This window comes from Dipodomys ordii, unplaced genomic scaffold, assembly GCF_000151885.1.
Source record: "Dipodomys ordii isolate 6190 unplaced genomic scaffold, Dord_2.0 Scaffold31, whole genome shotgun sequence".
Taxonomy (NCBI): domain Eukaryota; kingdom Metazoa; phylum Chordata; class Mammalia; order Rodentia; family Heteromyidae; genus Dipodomys; species Dipodomys ordii.
The window spans coordinates 10040757-10060365 of record NW_012267247.1 but is presented as its reverse complement, the minus strand read 5'-3'; the positions used below and the strand labels follow the sequence as shown (position 1 = coordinate 10060365).

At 52.3% G+C, this 19609-nt stretch overlaps 1 protein-coding gene across 2 annotated transcripts in view; it reads right to left on the bottom strand.

The window, feature by feature from the left end:
- Myo15a (myosin XVA) overlaps window positions 1-19609 on the bottom strand; it is a 52107-nt gene that overhangs the window by 10793 nt on the left and 21705 nt on the right. For both annotated transcript variants that reach the window (XM_013016398.1, XM_013016399.1), the window contains 32 exons: window positions 18798-18893; window positions 17624-17859; window positions 16150-16331; window positions 15799-15871; window positions 15429-15620; window positions 14451-14608; window positions 14243-14337; window positions 13646-13766; window positions 13455-13522; window positions 13294-13371; window positions 12923-13103; window positions 12666-12792; window positions 12246-12351; window positions 12020-12092; window positions 11309-11430; window positions 11041-11100; window positions 10500-10575; window positions 10041-10156; window positions 9831-9949; window positions 9016-9157; window positions 7748-7859; window positions 7587-7661; window positions 6778-6956; window positions 6085-6200; window positions 5826-5898; window positions 5271-5343; window positions 4974-5047; window positions 4647-4729; window positions 3883-4013; window positions 2633-2727; window positions 2330-2407; window positions 25-121 (listed from right to left, as the gene is read on the bottom strand). In XM_013016398.1, coding sequence (XP_012871852.1) covers window positions 25-121; window positions 2330-2407; window positions 2633-2727; window positions 3883-4013; window positions 4647-4729; window positions 4974-5047; window positions 5271-5343; window positions 5826-5898; window positions 6085-6200; window positions 6778-6956; window positions 7587-7661; window positions 7748-7859; window positions 9016-9157; window positions 9831-9949; window positions 10041-10156; window positions 10500-10575; window positions 11041-11100; window positions 11309-11430; window positions 12020-12092; window positions 12246-12351; window positions 12666-12792; window positions 12923-13103; window positions 13294-13371; window positions 13455-13522; window positions 13646-13766; window positions 14243-14337; window positions 14451-14608; window positions 15429-15620; window positions 15799-15871; window positions 16150-16331; window positions 17624-17859; window positions 18798-18893 — 3607 coding nt within the window. The remainder of the gene's footprint in view (window positions 1-24; window positions 122-2329; window positions 2408-2632; window positions 2728-3882; window positions 4014-4646; window positions 4730-4973; window positions 5048-5270; window positions 5344-5825; window positions 5899-6084; window positions 6201-6777; window positions 6957-7586; window positions 7662-7747; window positions 7860-9015; window positions 9158-9830; window positions 9950-10040; window positions 10157-10499; window positions 10576-11040; window positions 11101-11308; window positions 11431-12019; window positions 12093-12245; window positions 12352-12665; window positions 12793-12922; window positions 13104-13293; window positions 13372-13454; window positions 13523-13645; window positions 13767-14242; window positions 14338-14450; window positions 14609-15428; window positions 15621-15798; window positions 15872-16149; window positions 16332-17623; window positions 17860-18797; window positions 18894-19609) is intronic.

Here is a 19609-nt window from a genome sequence, read left to right as displayed (position 1 = left end):
TGTTTAGCCCTGTGGAGTGCTTACCTTGATTGGTGACAAGGAAGATTACATATTCATCAAAGGCTTCAGGACGTGTCAACGCCATCTCAGAACAGATCTCCTCCACCACATCCAGGGCCACCTGGGCAGGGCAGGAATGGTAAGATTGTGCCAGCCAGACCTGTCCTCTGGCCTCTTCGCCCAACCAGGAAGTGAGTGTAGTTGTCAGGCCTGAGCCACAGAAGCACACAACCTCCAAGGTCTTGGAGGATCAGCTTCATGTGTGTAGAGTATGCTGTTTCTGTTTCCTTTGATTCTGTCTTTGCCCCTTGTTCACAGTATAACTCTGAGCTGAGTCTTAACCTCTCAGAGGCTCGGTTTGTTCTTCTGAGAAATAGTCACCTCTTTATATCCGTGGGGGACTGGTTTCAGGACACTCTGCAGACACCAGAATCCCAGTGTGCTAAAGTTCCTTATATAAATGGTATGGTATTTGAATAGAATCTACACACATCCTTCAGTAGCCTTTATTTTGGAGGCAGTATTGGGATTTTAACATGAGGTCCTGTGCCTGAGAGCCTGGCACTCTACTACTTGAGCCGTGCCTCCAACCACGCATTTTACTAGTTATTTTGAAGATAAAGTCTCATAGGCTTTTCTTGGTTCTTTTTCTTTTCTTTCTTTTTTTTTGTTGTTGGTCTTGGGGCTTGAACTCTGGGCCTGGGTACTGTCCCTGAGCTCTTCAGCTCAAGACTAGCACTCTACCTTTTGTGCCACAGCGCTGACTTCCAGTATTCTGAGTGGTTTATTGGAGATAAGTCTCATGGACTTTCTTGCCTGGGCTGGCTTTGAATTGTGATCCTCAGTGTCTGGCTCATAGACTCTTCTTCCCTGAACTTCAAACTACAATCCTTCAGATTTCAGGCTACAAAGTAACTACAATCACAGGTGTGAACCACCAGCACCGGGCTCTTCCATAGACTTCAAATCATCTCTTCAGTGGCTTATAATACTTAACACAACGTAAATGCTATATAAATAGTTGTCATCCAGGGCTGGAGATATAGCTCAAGTAGTAAAATTCCAGTCATGAGCCAACAAATCAAGTAAGAGTTTAGGCCTGGGTGTATACACACACACACACACACACATACACACACACACACACACTCTTTTTTTTTTTTTTTTTTGGGTCCGGTAGTGGGGCCTGAACTCTGGGCCTGGGCGCTGTCCCTCAGCTCTTCAGCTCAAGGCTAGCGCTCTACCACTTGAGCCACAGCGCCACCTCCGGCTTTTTTCTTTTTTGCTTATGTGGTGCTGAGGAATCGAACCCAGGGCCTCAGGCATGCAAGGCAAGCACTCTACCACTGAGCCATCTTCCCAGCCCCCACACACACACTCTTACACACTCATACAAAACACAAATCATTATTATCCTGTATTGTTTAGGGAATAGTGACAAGAAAACATCAGGCCAGGCACTGGTGGCTCACATCTGTAATTAGCTACTCAGGATGCTGAGATCTGAGGATCACAGTTTGGAACCAGCCCAAGTCAGCCCAAGACTTTTATAAGTCTATGAGACTTATTGCCAATTAGTCACCCAAAATGCTGGAAGTAGAGCTGTAACTCAAGTGATAGAGTTCCAGCCAGTCTTGAGCAATAAAGGTAAGGGACAGCACTCAGGCCCTGAAGTCCAGCTCCAGTACTGGCATGCACACAAACATAAAAATCTTATGTGTTCAGTTTGGATGTAATTTTTTTTTTTGGGTCCGGTCGTGGGGCCTGAACTCTGGGCCTGGGCACTGTCCCTCAGCTCTTCAGCTCAAGGCTAGCGCTCTACCACTTGAGCCACAGTGCCACTTCCAGCTTTGTGCTTATATGGTACTGAGGAATCAAACCCAGGGCCTCATGCATGCAAGGCAAGCACTCTACCACTGAGCCACCTTCCCAGCCCCTAATTTTTTTTTTTTGTCAGTGGTAGGGCCTGAACTCTGGGCCTAGGCGCTGTCCCTCAGCTTTCAGCTCAAGGCTAGTGCTCTATCACTTGAGCCACAGTGCCACTTCCGGCTTTTTCTGCTTTTGTGGTACTGAGGAATCGTACCCAGGGCCTCATGTATGCAAAGCATGTATGCAAGCCCTCCAAATATTTTCCATCAGAAGTTGTAAAAACTGGCAGAGCTGGAGGCTCAACGGTAAGTTCCTCCTTGTGGAGCTGTGGGAGACCCCATGAGGGCCTCAGGAATCCTTGGGCTTCACCCAGCCACTCCAACCACCCCAACCATCCCCTGAAGACTGGGGTGATCCTGATCTTCTAGTGCCTGCCTGCCAGTGACACCCCCTCACTTACAGTGCACGTTTTGATTTTCAGATGGCGTTCTAGACCTCCAGGAAGAAGAAAGAGCTGCCTCTTGGAACTGCGGCCTGCCTAGGGGTAGGGAGCAAGACAGAGATGAGAGACTGGGCCCTGGGATCCAGGAAGCTGTGACCCCTCTCATGGGAGACCCCAAGCCAAGGGGTCCCAGGTATGCCCATACAGTGATCTTTCTGCACCTGGACCTCACAGGACCTATCCACACACCCCAGGCAGGAAGGGCACCCTGGCAGAGGGAGAAGGGTATGGGCAGGTCTGTGTCTCCCACTCCAAACTTACCAACATAGCCCGAAGCTCCATGCTGCTTGGGAGCTCCAGGCGACCCCCGAAGCGCAAGGTCTTCTGAAGGTTCTGCTCACAGGCTTTAGCGATCCCTGTAGAGGGCAGGCAGTCAAGGCCTTGTCCAAGGTCAGCAATGGGAATAAAAGGCCTCCTCTTTCTCGAGCCATTAACTCCTTGTATTCTTTCCACAAACTGTGCAAAAGGTATTCACCCTTCCCCTTTTTGACATCTGAAGACACTGAGCTAGTGAGGGGCAGTGATTTGCCGTGGTCAGGATGGAGCTGGAGTTTAAGCTCTGAATTTGAATCCATACCCTAGGTGGTTATGGCCTCATCTTGCCCTGGTCTACCTATGAGCCTAGAAACAGCTATGATTCTGAGCTATTTATTGCCCAGCTGGTCTTTACCAGGATTGGCCTGGCATGACAATGCAATGTGCCTCCCATCCAGGATTCCCTGTGTTCCCAGTGCAGAGGCCCTACTATTAGTGCTCCATGTCTTTAGGTTAACCAGATTCTCACCCTGCTTCAGGCCAAGAGTTCTAGGGTATATTTTGCTGTCTTCCCCTAACTGGGAGCCCTTCCTTGAGCAGCCGGGCTTATTTATCTGTTGATCAGGGAATGTTTGTTAATTGAATCAAAGAATGATTCAGAGGCAAGGAAAATGATCTACTTTATATTTTTGTGGCTGTCATTACTATAGGCTGATAGAGGGGCTCTAGCTTTTTTCTTAGGGTCCTCAGGGTTGCTATGGAAACAAGGCTAAGAATCAGCCCATTTCTTCCATACTGCCAAGGGCAAAGGCAAAACCTTGCCACTGGCTTTGGGTCCACTGAACATCCTGACTGAGTCTCAGCAGCCAGAGAAGCCCTTTCTACCATCCCCACCTCCTCCACCCTTTCTCCTTTGTGCTACACACTCCCACCTCTGGGCCTTTGCATCTACCCCTCACTCCACCTGAAAAACCCTCCCACACAATCACAAATCTCCTCCAGGAGGCCTTCCCTAACTTCACCCACCACGAGATGACCCACGGCATCTATTTCCTTGGGGTGTCCATGAGTGTTTGGGGAGTAGTTAACATTAGTTAGGTGATGGCCTCCTCCTACCCCAGCTGCCTACCCCAGGGGCCCCAGGGTCAGGCCCCTTTGAAAGGCCAGGTTTTCTAGGTGCCTGTGGGTGCCTGCTCTGCCCCCATGTAATAGGCATATGGTCCTAGGCAAATAATCCCGACTCATGGTCTTCTCACCCTGGAAAGGCAGGCCTGGGGTCCAGCTCACATGTTGGAGGAAGCGGATGAGGTGAGGGTAGAAGACTTCAGAGCAGCTGTAGTAAGCGGCCACAATGTATAGCAGCCTCCAGCCTCGCTGGCAGCTATCCCTAGGAGCACACATACATGAGGCCACTTCACAGAGGGCCATGGCACCTGGCTTGGGGATGAGCATAAGATGACCAACTAGAATTCACACCAGGTGTTAACCAATCAGCACGATGTATCCTTCATCCATTTTTCTTGGGTCAAGGATGAGCACGTGACCAAAGGGACCAATAAAGCTGGATATGGGGATCTCTGCAGCAAATATTGGGTCATTCTTGCTTTCCTTGGGTTTGTTAAGCTGGAGAAATGTTTACCAGAGCTAACACTTTGCTAAGCTATGAGAGAGACTGCTTTGGGATGAAGTCAACACAGAGAAAAGCAGGACCAGGAGATGGAAAAAGCATGCTTCCTAAGAACACCTGGATCCAGTATGTCTGAAGCCACTGACTTTTCAGTTGTTTGAATCAACAACTTCCCTCTTTTAACCAGCCCTGAATTGGGTTTCTGTCATTGTATCCAAGAATTTGAATTAAGGCCTTATCATTGCCACTTTACAGATAAGGGAACTAAAGCCCAGTGAGCGAAAATGGTGTGTCCCAGACCAAAGGATCCTAAGAATATGTGAATAGAGAAGATGTGAGGAAGGCTGAAGGTGGGGCACTGTGGGTGGGTGGGGGAAGGTCCAGATGACTCACTGCTTGGAACTGTTGTTGTCAGTGATCTGCTTCACAATTTGGCAGTAACACTCATCTCGCATGACTTCATGGTCCTCACAAAACTGAAAGAAGGTAGGCAGTCATTTGCCAAAGTCATACCAGAAGCTATGCCACATTCTGGGTGCAAAAGAACAGGACTACTTGAACTTACGGCAGGCATCCCTTCTCTCTGTGGCCCACTCCTCATTTCCCTTTGGGTTATCAAAGAAGCTTCCCAAACCCATGTCTGGCTACCTTGGCTGACAAATGGGGAAACTGAGCCACAGAACAAGAAAGAGAGCATGGGACATAATCGTCTGTGCTGACCTTCAGGAGGGTACAGAGCACATCCAGTTCAGTCTGGCCCTTCAGCGGAGCATCTCCCATGAACCTCATGACAGCTGCAGGAAAGACTCGTCCTATTAGGTGATGGACTCCTCCCACCCCAGCTGCCTACCCCAGGAGCCCCAGGGTCCAATCCCTCCCTGGGAGGTTGCGGCCACAGTCATCTGAGTGTCCAATGTCTGAGTCTGAGGAGGGGAAGAATTTAAGCACCAGAGAAGAGAGGGGACAAGCAGGGTTCCCACAGTGCTACACTCCACAGTGTGCCCCCAACACACATACCTAGGAACATGTCAGTGGCCATTTTGTTGAGGCTGCTGTCACTGAATTCAATAAGTGATTCCTGGAGTGGTGTCTGTGAGGGGAGGGAGGGGCCGTGTTATAACAGAAGAGGGCCATATCTTGCTTCTTGGCTGTCCTCCTTCCCCCTTTCCTCTACTAGGGCTTGGACTCAGAACCTCTAGCTTGCTAAGCTGGCACTCTACCACTTGAATGATGCTTCCAGTTCTGCTTTTTGCTCTTATTTTGGAAATAGAATCTTACAGACTTCTCTGACCAAGGTGGCTTTGAATCACACTATCCTCGGGATCCCAGTTGCCTGAGTAGCTAGGATTACAGGTGTGAGCCACCTGCCAGAGTTTCCAGGCTGCACTTTGACAGAAGGGCCCACACCACAATAGGAAAAGTAAACTCAACACCAGATAAATATGCTCCTGGGGATAATCTGGCCCACAGGTCTTGAGAGCTAGAGGGTGTCACAAAAGACAGAGTTATTTGTCCCAGGGATCTTGCATCACTGTTTTACAGATGGAGAAACTGATGCTCAGGACTGGACACCTTGGTGAAGCAAAGCATGTCCTCCAGGGTTCTGGACTCCCGGTCTTCCTTGGATTTCAGCCTGAGGCCATCCCTGCAAAAGGAAGTGTGTGCTGCTGACCGGTCCTGCCTCCTAGTGTTTTCTGGGACCTCTCCTGGAGGCGTCTTCACAATAAACGGTCTCTCATCCCACCAAAAGTGGGGCCTTCTCGCCCATCAACCAGCAACTTAAGAGGGCTGCAAGAAGCCCCAAAGAAACAGGATTGGGACCATCACTCACTGAGGTCGCCTCTGAGGGTCTCGGAAATACTTCTGTGCAAACTCGAGCATTGTATATGGTGGGGGAGCCAAGGGGTCCTCCCCACGGTCTGCGGAGCGTGCCCTGATTAGGGGACCCTGTGGGAAAAGGACCCCGTCGGAAAGCTCCTCGGCCACACCCCCATCTTGCTCTCCTGCCCGGGCTAATTCAAGGTAACCCCTTCCAGACCATCAGGACTCAGGCAAGCAGCCCATCCGCGCTTGCAGACGCGACCCGTCCCGTGGGTCTCCTCCAATCATGCCTGACTCCGCCTCCCTGCCATAGGCCACGCCCTCAAACCAGTCTGTGCGTGGGGTTGGCTGCCTCGTCGCAGTGGACCCCGCCCCTCGCTCCTTAGTTTGACCAGACTCCCCCCTCCCCTTCCCGGGTTCACTCTGCAAGCCCGACTCCGCCCCACCCACAGGACCCCGCCTCATTCCAACCCACCACACTTACTGCCTGGCTGAGGTTGGTCTCCCGACCCAATCGCTCTCTGGTTGCAACCAGCTGACTGTCACCCTTCCCTAACCGCATTTGGCCACCACACGCACCACGCACACGGGTCACACATCCAGCGTGTCCTGTTCCAGGACTGGCCACACTCTTGGCTGACCTTGGTCGCATCCCCTGGCAGCAACGCCTCCCCCTTTACTGGGTCCGCCCCATCAGCCTCACCTCTCTCCTGCGGCCCACCTCTCGGGCTGCAACTGTAGAAGCCACAGCAGCGGCCACCGCGGCAGCCCGGCCCCTGCCCGGCTCAGCTGGCAGCTGCAGGAAATCAGGGGCGGCGGCAGGCTGCACCAGCTCAGAAGGAAAGCGGCCCACGCGCCCGTGGATGGTCCCAAACCTCCAGCCTAAAGGAGAAGTAAGGGTCTGGCACAAACTAGAAGTTCCTTTGGGACAAAAGGGACCCTTTACAGGCACTCAGGAAGCTCTTTGATCCCTCCCTAGAGTTCTGAGCTCTCATGCGATTGAACCTTTTTTGTGTTGTGTGGTGCTAGAGTGGAACTCAGGGCCTCAGGCACACAAATCAAGCACTCTTACCACTGAACCATAGATTTCAGTCCAAAGTTGTCTTTTTTTTTTTTTTTTTTGTCGGTTGTGGGGCTTGAACTCTGGGCCTGGGCACTGTCCCTACACTCTTCAGCTCAAGGCAAGCAGCCTACCATTTGAGCCACAGCGCCACTTCCCGTTTTCTAGTGGTTTGTTGGAGATAAGAGTCTCACGGACTTTCCTGCCCTGGCTGGCTTTGAACTGTGATCCTCAGATCTCAGTCTCCTGAGTAGCTAGGATTACAGGCGTGAGCCACTGGCGCCTGGCCAGTCCAAAGTTTTTGGCTTCTTTTTGTGTGTATGTGGAGTTGTTTGAACCTAGAGCCTCCCACAGCTAGACAATCACTCTACCACCAGCCCTAGGCTTCCAGGCTCACTGTTCATCTACAGTGTGTGTAGATGAGCCCTGTGGGACATCCCCAGTGTACCCACCAAAGTCGGGGCCTCTGCGCCGGAGCTCTTCCAGGTACACCACCTTTTTTCGGACCACACAGCCGGCACTGTAGCCTGTGGGACAGGCTCTATCAACATTTGCTTGGAAGCCCCTCCACCAGCCTTCCTTTTTTGGTTTACCACCCTACCGTGGCACTGACCCACACAAGGTGGCTCCAGGGGTTGCAGATGGATAATGTCACCCTTGTGGAAGGCCAACAATGCTGAGTCCTCAGGCAGGAAGTTCCTCACAGCAACCACATAGTCAGAATCCTGAGACCACCAGGAAAAGGTGAGGGACTGCAGTGCCTTAGTTCTCCTCCTAGAGGCTCAGAGCTCCTCCCAGTCCTCCCATCCTCCCCAAGGCCTCATGGAAGGGACTATCTCTAGCCAGAAGAGGGAAAGGCTTTCCAGGAAAAGCCTTGCAAGGCCTCTCACTTTTACAGAAATGGATGTCAGGGCACATTTGTGCCTTACCCACCAAACCCAAATTCTGCTTTTACTGGGTTCATAAAGTGGCTAAAAAGAGGTGAAAAACTTAGTGTCCCTGCCTCCATTTTGTATATTGCTCTGCTCTAAGCCATTCTCTCTGTAGTCACTTTGCAATCACTGGGAAGGATGAGATTGGTCACTAATCAATACATCTTTATGAGGACATAAACCACCCCTAAAGAATAACAGAGCTTCCTCAGGACAGACAATCCCCAAGCAATAATGTTTATCCTGACTAGTGATGACAGCAATAACAACCTCTCTGGACCCCTCCCAAAATAAGGACTGAAGTAATGATCAACCAGACAATTCTTTGACCAGGGCTGTTTAATAATTCTATATACCCTCCCCACTTCCTCTTAGTTCTTTGTCTATAAAACCTAAAGCTGGCTAAAGATAAAATGAAGTACTATCTTCCCATGGCTGCCATATAATAAATCTTTTTCTACCTTTTACCACCTTCTCTTTAAGGGTGAATGGCTGGAGTTTGGGCCTGGGGTTTAAAAACTGCAGTTACATTCCCACTCTGAGGTCTCCCAGACAGATGCTTAGGCCAGGGGCTGCCTAGTCAGGGCTGGGGATGGACAGAGACAGAGTTGCAACAGTACTGTGGTGGTGGGACCATTTCCAGGAGCTTAGAGGAGGTGCTAGGCCATACTGCTGAGGCCAGATATGGGTAAGTGCTGAAGGAACAGGCAGAAGCGGGAGAGGCCTGCTGGCTAAAAGATTCAACCTGAAAAAGCATGCTGATGTCTACCAACTCAGCAGATCCTGGGACACGTAGACAGAAAGACACACACACACACACACACACACACAGAGTATGGAGTGCACTGTGCTGGGATATCTGTGTGTGTGTGTGTGTGTGTGTGTGTGTGTGTGTGTCTCCATGGCTGCAGGCAGGGGGGGGGTGGAGGATGGGAAGGGCAGTCCTTACCTTCTTCAGCTCCAGAATGAAGTCATCCACCAGCGTCTTGACCTGGTGAGCTCGAGCTGAGAAGAGGATGACCTTCTCACTGGCCAGGTTGAACTCTAGCATGTTCTGCGAGGGCATGGTCACAAACAGGATATCTGCAAAGCTGAAGGGTGGGAAGTGGTATGAGGGCATTACCCCCCACTAGAGGGATGTCCTCCCCTACTTATTGTGTTCCTTCTGATCCTACTCTGTCCCATCCCCCAAAGTCCAGCCCTACCCTGGGACTGCCTGCCTCCATCTCTGGCCTTTGGTGTGTGGATTCTGCTCATCTCCTACCACTCTTTGAATCAATGCTCCAACCTCTCAGATTTTGCCCATACAAATCTGTGATTCATTGAGAAAATTCTCTCCAACTTCCAAAGCAAGGAGCTTTCATTCAACTGGTGATGAAGGCTCTTCCTGACCATGTTGGAAGAGACAAAAGGGACAGAGTCTGGGGACTCAGTAAAGACTCTAGATAGAGCTCTGGCTCCTCTTCCAGCTGCCTTGGGACTCAGCATTCCCCCCTGTCCTCCACCTCCCTGCACAAAGCTCTGAAAGTAGGGCTAGTATGTAATTGTGAGAGACAAGGAAGGTTAATGGGCTCCTAGCTCAATCACTTCCTGTCTATGTGACTAGAGACAGGCAACTTCTCTAAGCCTCCGTTTCCCATCTCTAAAAAGACTTGGCACAGAGCTGGACACATCATAGGTATTTGGTAAGCAGCTCTGGACAGAATGAGAAAACACTAGCCCCAGTCTGTGCCCTAGCTCTACTCACACCCAACTGCTGGTCACCTGTACGCACGTAGAACTCGCAGCTCCCCGCTGGCTTCCCGGCTGCCCTTGATCATTCGCAGGAGTTTGATGCCCGTGTGGGACACAGCCAGGATCTGCACACCAGTGCCCACACTACCCTGGGGTGAGGATGAAGGGCAGGTGAGAGGCCTTTTAGCCTCAGCTCTGAGTGTTGTGGCAGGCAGGGAGGCACAGACAGGGGGCTCGCACCGTAGCAGGGAAGAGTCGGGAGAAGTACACTTCCCAACTGTCTCGGGCAATGCTGACAACAGCCCGCTTCACACTCTCTGTTACCAGAGGCCGCTGTGTGTCCATCTGATTCTGGGCTAAGATAGAGGCCAGGTCTCGTCAGGATCCTCTGCCAACCCACATCTCAGGGAGATCTGGGAGACAGGCTGCTACTAGCAAGAAAACATCTGAACATCTGTCCCAGGAAGCTGAGAGTCAGAGATGGACAAGATGGTCAGAGTATATCTACATAGCAGGTATTGCTGACCTCAAACATGCACCCAGGCATGGAAGAGGCCAGAAGTGAAGTAAGGAAGGGCATGTGTGGAGGTAAATGTAAATGGCTGTGTCCACTCAGTCTCCCTCTAGAAAAGGGCCATCCAGAGCTCTGGCTAATTGCCCAATCAGCATCCTTCCCCTCACCCCTCATCCCTGAGATACCAAAGAATGCCTTCATCCTGAGCCTCTCATCTTCAGAAATACGGAGGCAGGCCTCAGACAGTGTGTCGTGTAGTATCTGCAGGAACAGACCATAATGCACGTTGGGAGGGTGGAGCTAGGTGGCTCAGTGAGAAACCCAGGTTGGACTGTCAGAGGGAGTGGTGGGGGCAGGGTCCATTTTGCAGTAGTGCGGTCAACTGTAAGCCAGGTCACCTCTAGAAAAAGAGCTCACTTGCCAGAACCTTCTCATCTCTCTTCACCTTTATACTCCTTCCTAACCTTCCTAAGTATCAATTTCCTTATCTATCCAATGGAGAGCTTAGACTTGACTTCTGGGCCCTTCCTCAGCTTAGACAAATTGGGATTCTAAGTAAGACTGAGTTGTGCATTCATTGACCTTGATCATGGGAGTGGAGACTTAGTAAGAGAGCTCTGCAACCTCGAGGACCCTAAACCAGACTGCAGAAGAGAATGTGCAACTAGAGTAGATGGCCGTTGTCCTGATGAGAACAGTAAAGCCAAAGAGGAAGAGGGGACTCACCTGCCGGAACAGGAGGTCAAGCTGCACAGGGTGGCTGTAGCTGTCCTTAGGGTAAAACACCTGCAGGGATCGGGATTCAATAGGTGTCACTTTGTACCTAGCCCCATCTCCTAGATGCATCCCTATTCTATACCAGCCCTGCCCTTGGCACTGACTCCATTCCTAACTTCAACCCTACATATTTCATTTTCCTGGGCGTGTCCTGGGGCTCTCCTGGACCCCCTCGGTCCTCATTCAGCCCATGCATCAGATGGGCTTGGCCTGGTACCTCTTTACGCAGGAAGATCCGCCAGGGGGCGTCCTGATAGCCATAGAAGTTGGGGTTGAAGGGACGGTGCAGCTGTGTCTGCACAGGTTCCTCTGGGGGCTCCAGTGACCGACAAGGCAGCACTAGTGAGAGCACGGGACAAGAAAGGCATTTCAGGACCAAGTGGAAGAGGTAAGGCCAGTTAGGAGGGAACAGAGGGCGGATTGTCTAACCATTCACGGGCTCACTCATAAACCCAGCCCTTTATTCATGGCTTACAGCCTATGCTGGGAAACCCAAAGCTCTTAGTGCTAGGAGCTAGGACAGAAGTATGACAGGATGATTCAGGAAAGAAGACTGGGGGGAGATGGGGCTGATATGCCTTCCGTCCAGGTGGTCTAAGCAAGCCTCCCTGAAGAGGTGGCATTTGAACCAATACCTGGATGACAAGAAGGGACCAATCATGAAGATTGTGTGGACAGAAGGGTCTGTCTGGGCAAAGGGACAGCAGCAGGCTGCTGGGTTTTAGTCGTAATAAAGGACAGCAGGGTGGGCCTGGCCTAAGTAGATGATTTAAGTGTTAGTACTATGACATTAGCATCCACACAACATATATTCATGGGCTTAGGGACATCGAACGAATGTCATCCACACACACAGTCTCCCCTGTGCTCACAGATTTGCTCATATTCCGGGACTCCTGTCTGCTCACCCCTCCCTCCCAGCCCTCACCTGGAGTGGGCCCCATGGATGGCCTTGGGACGCTGGTTACTGGCTTCACTAGGGCCACCGCCTCTCTGGATACCTGTCCAACCCCAAACAGAGTATTCAGGCGAGCCCTGTGAAGCAGCCGGCAGCAGGGCCACAGCTGATCGGGCGTAGGGGTAGTGTGGGGGTGGGGGGGACTGTTTCCAAAGCCACATCTTTGTCCTTTGGTCCCATCCCTACCTACCCTCACCTGAGTGCCAGGTGCTGCAGCCAAGTGAGTCATCTGCCCCTTTAGGATCATCAGTGCCTCCTCATGGGGGTCTGGTCGCTTCATGAACATCTTCCCACCATCCTTCCTAGCAGGCAAAACATGATGGATTGGACATTGAACCATCTCTCTGTCCCCACCATAAGGACGGGGCGGAAGTGCGGGGGGAGGATGTCTGCTAAATTCTGTTTCCCCCACCAAATTCTAAAGTAAAACCCAGAGAAAAGCAGAGACTGGTCACATCGCACAACTAAGACCAGCCAGCCTTGGCCTCTCTTTTCCACTAGGGCTCATCTGGACTCATTGGCATACATGGCCCCTGGTGGGAGGAGCTGGCTAGGGCTCTGAAAGAAATAGCAGGGACTAGCCCGTGGGAGGCGTGGGGGGCAGGCAGGTGTCCACCTGAGGGCCTCGGGACGGCCTCCCCGGGGGGGCTGCTGGTACTGCCTGACGATATTCCTGATCTGCTGTGTGGGTTGCGGGAAATGCTCAGAGTTGAGCGTAGAGTATCGGACCAGCTCTGAGGAACCTGTGGGCCAAGGGGTAAGGGATGAAGGTTGGGTGCAGAGTAAAGCCACAAAGCCAGAGTCACATACCCTCAATCCTGCCTGGGAAGCCCCCACCCCGCCCCGATCCTCCATACTGGGGTGGTCACTCACTGTTTTCTGGAGAGGCCTGGTCTTGAGCTAGAATGGGGACAGCCACAGGTTTGGTGGGGGACCTTGGGGCCTTGGCTGGAGGGACTGAGGCCAAGGGCTGTGGAGAGGGGCGCAGGAGGACAGGCTTGGCTGGGGGGCCGGTACCTACAAACTTCGGCCGGGCCTCTGGAGCTAAGGGCTTCTGCAAAAAGCAGGACATGAGGTAGGTCACTATGAATAAGCTAGCCTGCTCTCAAGGACCCTGAATCTTCTCAAGGTGGACTGTGGGGCTCCTGGGCTCAGAGAGGTACAATGATGCCCTGGAGCAGCACAGCAGTCCATCATGGCTGCCATCTCTAGACAACCCCTCACCTTGGGTGGGCCCAGCTCACCTCTGGGGGCAAGGGTCTTGGGGCAGGACTCAGGGGCTGCTGCTGGAGCGCCATGGCCTGCAGCGTCATCTCTCGGGCCTGAGGAGAGGGGGTGGGTGACCAGGGAGGTCTATCACCGCCCTCCCTCCCTCCTGCTGGTGTTCCCCTCCCCCATCGCTCACCAGTAGCACGGCTTGTTTGTGGATGTAGGCTTGCTGCAGAGCCAGCGTAGAGGCATCCAGACCTGGGACTGAGGGTACAAGTCAGAGGGGCATAGATAGGCACTGGATAGGCAGGAAGTCAAAATTCCCTCCTGCCCGCCTTCTTCTCACACCTCTCCCCGACCCCAGAGCCACACTGAGGAGGCACTGACTTGGCTTTGGCTTTGGCTCTGGGGGTCTCTTGAGGGTGTCCTCAGTACTGCTGCTGCTGCCTCCGCTAGGCTGGCCTCCACCTTTCATGCGGTAAGCGATGGCTGTTGGCTTCTCCAGTTCCTGGAAGAGCAATGACAGTCTCACTGCTGTTCTCCTGAGGGACCATGGTAACAGGTACCTGACACCTTCCTCCACCCCCAACCAAGCGTCTACTCTATGCCCTGCTTTTACTCAGTCCGGCCTATTCCCCCTCACCCCCAGCTTCTAGCCCCAAACCCTGCCACAGAGCCTCAAAGAGGGCTGTATTTATGCCCAGGGCCTCATGGGGGTGCTCTTAAGATCTAGGATCCCCCCCACAAAGTGAGGGCTGGCTTCCATTAGAGGACATGATGAAAGTCTGACTTCTAGCCCTGGGTTCTTACAGGGCATCTGGGAATATGTCCAGCTGCCCTAGAAGAGCTCAGGCTTTTCCTGTTCCCAGCCGAGACCCAGATGGGACACACGGCCCACAGTCCTGGCTGTGAGAAGTTCCTGTGCCATTCTGGGCCTTGGTGTGTGCACACCAAGTCAGGCAAAAGTCCCAACCCCATCCTTACCGTATCCCCGCAGGACAGCACGGGGTCGAAGAGGCTGTCCAGGTAGCAGTCCAGCCCCCTGGGGGGCACAATGGGCTCTCCAAGGCTGTCCATGTCTAGTGGAGGAGGGGGAAGCACATAAAGTCAAGTCCGTTTCTCCTGCTGGTTCCTACCCCAACACTCCCCCAAGTTCCCTTCCTACCAGAGACAGCAGCCACGGCTGGCTGACCTTGGTGGGTTGCTGCCCCTCTCGGGGCCTCAGTCTCTCCGTCGGCACTGGCTTCATTGTGGCTGCAGTACCCATCGGAGTCAGGTGCTCGGTGCGCATGACTCTGGGGCTGGGGCCTAACAGGTGTGTCTTCATCAGAGTCCCAGCTCCCAAACACCCTGTGGGGAGAGGGGAGCATACAGCAGCCGACCTCCAGGGATCCCGCTCAGAACCCTCTTCCCCTGGAATTGTGACTTTCTCCACTTAAGAGATAGGATCACCAGACACAGTGGCTCATGCCACTTACTCTGGAGTGTAAGGGGACAGGATCACTTGAGCCCGGGAGTTTGGGGCCTGCCTAGACAACATGGCAAGACCTCCATTCAACAAAACAAAAGTCAGGTGCTGGTGGCTCATGCCTGCAATCCCAGCTACTCAGGAGGCTGAGACCTGAGGATCACAATATGAAGCCAGCTGGGACAGAAAAGGCCATGAGATGCCTATCACCAATTAATCAGCAAAAAAGTCAGAAGTTGAGCCCCAGCTCTGAGCAATAAAAGCTAAACAAGAGTATAAGGGCCAGGCGTCGGTGGCTCACACCTGTAATCCTAGCTACTCAGGAGGCTGAGATCTGAGGATCGCAGTTCAAAGCCAGTCCGGGCAGGAAAGTCCATGAGACTCTTATCTCCAATAAAACCACTCGAAAACCAGAAGAAGTGGTACTGTGGCTCAAGCGGTAGAGTGCTCGCCTTGAGCTGAAGAGCGCAGGGACAGCGCCCGAGCCCAGAGTTCAAGCCCCACAACCGAACAAAAAACAAAAACAAGAGTGCAAGGTCCTGAATTCAAAGCTCCAGGACCAGCATTAAACATATAACTAAGCAAACCCTCAGAAGTCAGTCTGTCGCAGCAGCTGGGACAGGTACGTCATGGTGGGGATGGGGTGGGGGGAGAGGGGGAGGAGGAAGCTGTTTGTGAGGGTTAGGTTGGTTAGCTACATACACTCTGGGGTCTCCCCTGCTGGCCACAGGCCCTTCTGTGCCCACAATGAAGTAAGACTTCTGTCTCGGGAAGTCCCTGAGTAGCTCCAGGTCCGACACTAGGTCGAGCACATAGTCATGGCCAGCCAGCTCTGTCCACTGCAGTCCATTCTTCATGGCTACTGTCCAGCCCCGCCAGCCATCAGCCAGCCCCCTGGTGACAGCGTATGGAGGAATAGGAATGAGAGATGAAGCCACTGGGCATGGTCTGGGAGTCCCTGGGATCAGAGTAATTCTCTAAGACCACCCCCTTGAGGATGTGGCCCCCTGTTCCTTCCTCCCTTCTTCCCAGGCTATAAGGGGGAGCTGGGTAGGGTGTTCTAGAAGCCCACCTGTGTCTCAGAATGTCTCCAGCCACCTCTTCCCCTGTACTCCAGGAGTGCACTGGGCAGGAAATGTGGTCACCTGGGATGTAGCAGGTGTTGAGCTCAGTATAGAGCAACTGCAGGCCTGTCTTGCTGGCTTCTGGGCCTGCTCCTTGCTCCTCCATCTCCCTTTGGATTCTTAAACTTGTTCTGGAGCCTGTATATGCACCCTCACTGCCGGGCTTTCCAGCTCAACACACTGACCTCCCTGCAGGCCCCTCCCCTGCCCCACCACCTCCCCTGGCTCCCATGGACCCACGCTGCCCCTTTATGAAGGGGGAAGGGAGGCTGGCAGGAGAGCAGGATGAGGCAGCATACCATTGAAGCAGCTCACGTCCAGTGCCATGCTGGCCTTTTCATGGATAGTGATCCACTCAAGCTGGGTTGGGGGGAAGGTGCGGGCAGCCCCTGAGCCCTGCTGCTGGGCCCAGCCCATGGCATGCATGAGGCGGTGCTGACACACAGCCTGAAAGCCATTCCGTCCGTAATCAGACACAAACCTGATGGGTGGGAGTTGGAGTCTGAGGGAGGCCCAAGCTAGCCTAAGCTAGGCTACAGCTCTAGGCCTTAGGTTAATTCATTAAAGGGGCCCAAAGCCTAGAAATAGAGTTCTAAGGCTAGCCCATAAAAGGATCTCAGGCTGGGCACAGTAGTTCATGTCTGTAATCTCAGCTACTTGGGAGACAGAGATCAGAGGCTAGCCTGGGCAAAAGTTTATGAGACCCTGTATCAACCAATCAGAGTTTGGTATAGTGGTACATTCCTGTCATTCCATCTGCTCTGGAAGCATAACTAGGAAGATTGTGCATCAATCTGGTCCGGGCAAAAATGAGACACCATTTGAAAAATAACTAAAGAAAAAAGGGCTGGGAGTATGGATCAAGTGAGAGATCACTTGCCTAGCAAGTGCAAGGTCCTAAGTTCAAACCCTAGTATTGCCAAAGAAAAGAAAAGAAAGAAGGAAGGAAACAAAGAAAAAGAAGGGAAGGAAGGAAATTAAAAGGATCTCAAACTATCCCAGAGTCCATAGCCAAACTGAAAAGATCCCAGGCTAGCTCAGAAGGATCACAGGCCACCACAGACATTCAAATATAGCCCAAGAAGGCCCCAATTATTGCAGCACAATTTCATTGTCAGAGTAGAGTCTGAAGCCAGAGGTAGGAAAGAACCTGGCCTGGGGAACTCTGCCCTCCTCCTTTCTTCAGTCAGTCCTGGGTGATCTGCCCACACTAGTCTTGCTTTCTAGTTTTCATTCACATGAGAGATGGCTGTGAGGTTCAACCACATCCAGGACCAATGAGCCTGTCTGTGGTGGCCTGTGATACTTCTGAGCCAACAGCAGGGCCATAGTGTTATCATCACGTGGTAATGCCTACTTGGCATTGACCGGGCATGATGGCTTTATTCACCTTTTACATCCTCATAATAGCCTATGACACAGTTACGATCATCCTCCTCATTTTATGGATGATGTCCAGAGAGGCGAAGTAATTTGCTTGAGGTCACACAGCTGTACTGTGATTTGAACCCTGATTGTCCATGTTTACTATCCATGCTCCTAGTGTTCTGCTATACTCCAAGACTAAAGAGCTCAATGCACATTTCCGGCTTCCCCACATCCTTCATCCAGTCTGTTCTGATTCTTCCTCTCCCTGCTTTTCTTCCCATTCGAGGCTCACTGGGGAGACTACTCAGCCCTTGGCCACTTCTAAGGCCTAAACTGCCTTCCACCTGGAAATGCCCTCCGGGCCTGACCTTCCCCTTGTGTCTGCCCCTTCCTAGTCCCACTCACTTGAGGAGGAACTTGTCCAGGCGTGAGGAAGGTGTGAAGCCACTGAGGCAGGCGGCCAGCAGCAGCCAGCCCCGCTCAGCATTGTGGGCATTGTGGTTGCGCCACACTTGGTTGGCCAGCTGGGCCAGGATCTCATCTCGCAGCTCAGGTGACACCAATCCCTTCTGCACGATGTAGTTCCCAAGGACAGTCTCCCGGTCGCCATGCAGGTGGGGGTCACCCATGAAACGCAAGATCTGGGCCACAAACAGACTTTAACATGCATCCCTCTCCCATTCCTTCTGTGGGTCTCCCTTCTTACACAAAAGTCTCTCTCTCTCCCTGCCTATATAAAAGTTCCTCTGTTACTGGGCACCAGTAGCTTACACCTGTAATCCTAGCTACTCAGTAGGCTAAGATATGAGGATCACAGCTTGAAGCCAGACATAGCAGGAAAGTCCATGAGAAGGCTTTTAGCTCTCCTTAACCAAAACACTGAAAGTGGAACTGTGGCTCCAGTGGTAGAGCTCTAGCCATAGGACTGGAACACACACAAGAAAAATTGATAATGAAGTCCCTTTATATCAACATAACTGCCAAATGACCAGGCAGGGAAGTTAAGATCCGAAGTATATGCTGCTTCCTTTCCTGCTCATAAACTTTCTTTGGTCCTATGCAGCCCCTTCTAGGCCCCTTCCTAACCTTCAGTTCCTACCCTCTCCCTCCCAGGCCCTCTTGTCTCTCAGGGTAAAGTGAGAGCTGGGGGTCTGTGACCAGCACCTTGCCCTCTTGCCTCTGTCCTGACCAGGGATGCCCTCTTTGTTTGCTCTACTCTCCCTGCTTGGCAAACTCTCTTCTGGCTCCAGTGTCCCTCCTCCAGGAAGTCCTCTCTCTGATCACCCTCACCCCAGCCCTGAGTTTTCCTCTGCTCCTGGTGCTCCTGGGACAGGCTCAGGGACTACTTGGGAGTTCCTCAAGAGATTACAATCTTTTTTTTTTTCCAGGAAGGGAAAAAGGAAGTGAGGCTAGGTCAGCAGGACAGATTCCCTCACTAATATAAAAGTCTCTCCTTCCCCGAATAGGCTTGGTGCTCATGAGCCAGGCTTATAGAGACTCAGGATCTGGCACTGGGGACCTCATAGCCTGGCTCAGGGGCAGCGTTAAACTACAAGGATGGGCTTGATCAATGCCATACCAGCTTGAAGATGCTCACAGCCTCTGCATGATGCTCAGCTGGCAGTCGTGTGAGGGATGTCTTCAAGGGCACAGTCAGCATCCCAAAGGCAGGCTCCTTGGGGACATAGGTAGACACATAGGGACACATGAGGACTTAGCACTAAGACTAACAGGTACATCCAGCCCATTTCCCAAGCAGGATATAGGAGCAGGGTAGATTTGTGTGGTTCTTGCAGTTACCCAATTTCTGAAGTATTTCCAGACTGACTGGTGAGCCCTACCCATGCCCCCCAAATGCTGTGAGGTCTTCTTAGACGCCCCTCCTCCCCCACATGTCCCGTGATTCAGCTACTAAGGGGTATATGCCCACCCGACAGGAGGCTGCTCAAGGAGGATTTTCCAGTTCTTTAGTTTTTGGAAGTACCAGGGTTTGAACTCAGGGCCTTGAAATTGCTTGGTTGGTGCTCTGCCACCTAGTCATGCTTCTAGACCAGTTATTTGCTCCTTATGTTGGAGGTGGAATCTTGCAGACTTTTCTGCTCAGGCTGGTCTTAAGCTGCAATTTTTGGGATCTCAGCCATTTTTTTTTGCCAGTCCTGGGGCTTGAACTCAGGGCCTGGGCACTGTTTCTAAGCTTTTTTTCCGGAAGTGGCGCTGCAGCTCAAGTGGTAGAGCGCTCACCTTGAGCTGAAGAGCTGAGGGACAGCGCCCAGGCCCAGAGTTCAAGCCCCACGACCGACCAAAAAAAAAAAAGAGCTTGACCCAGCCGAGCCTCAGTCCTCAGTGGCGCTTTGAGGCACCTGCTTGAGCAATGACCGCGTCTCCTGGCCG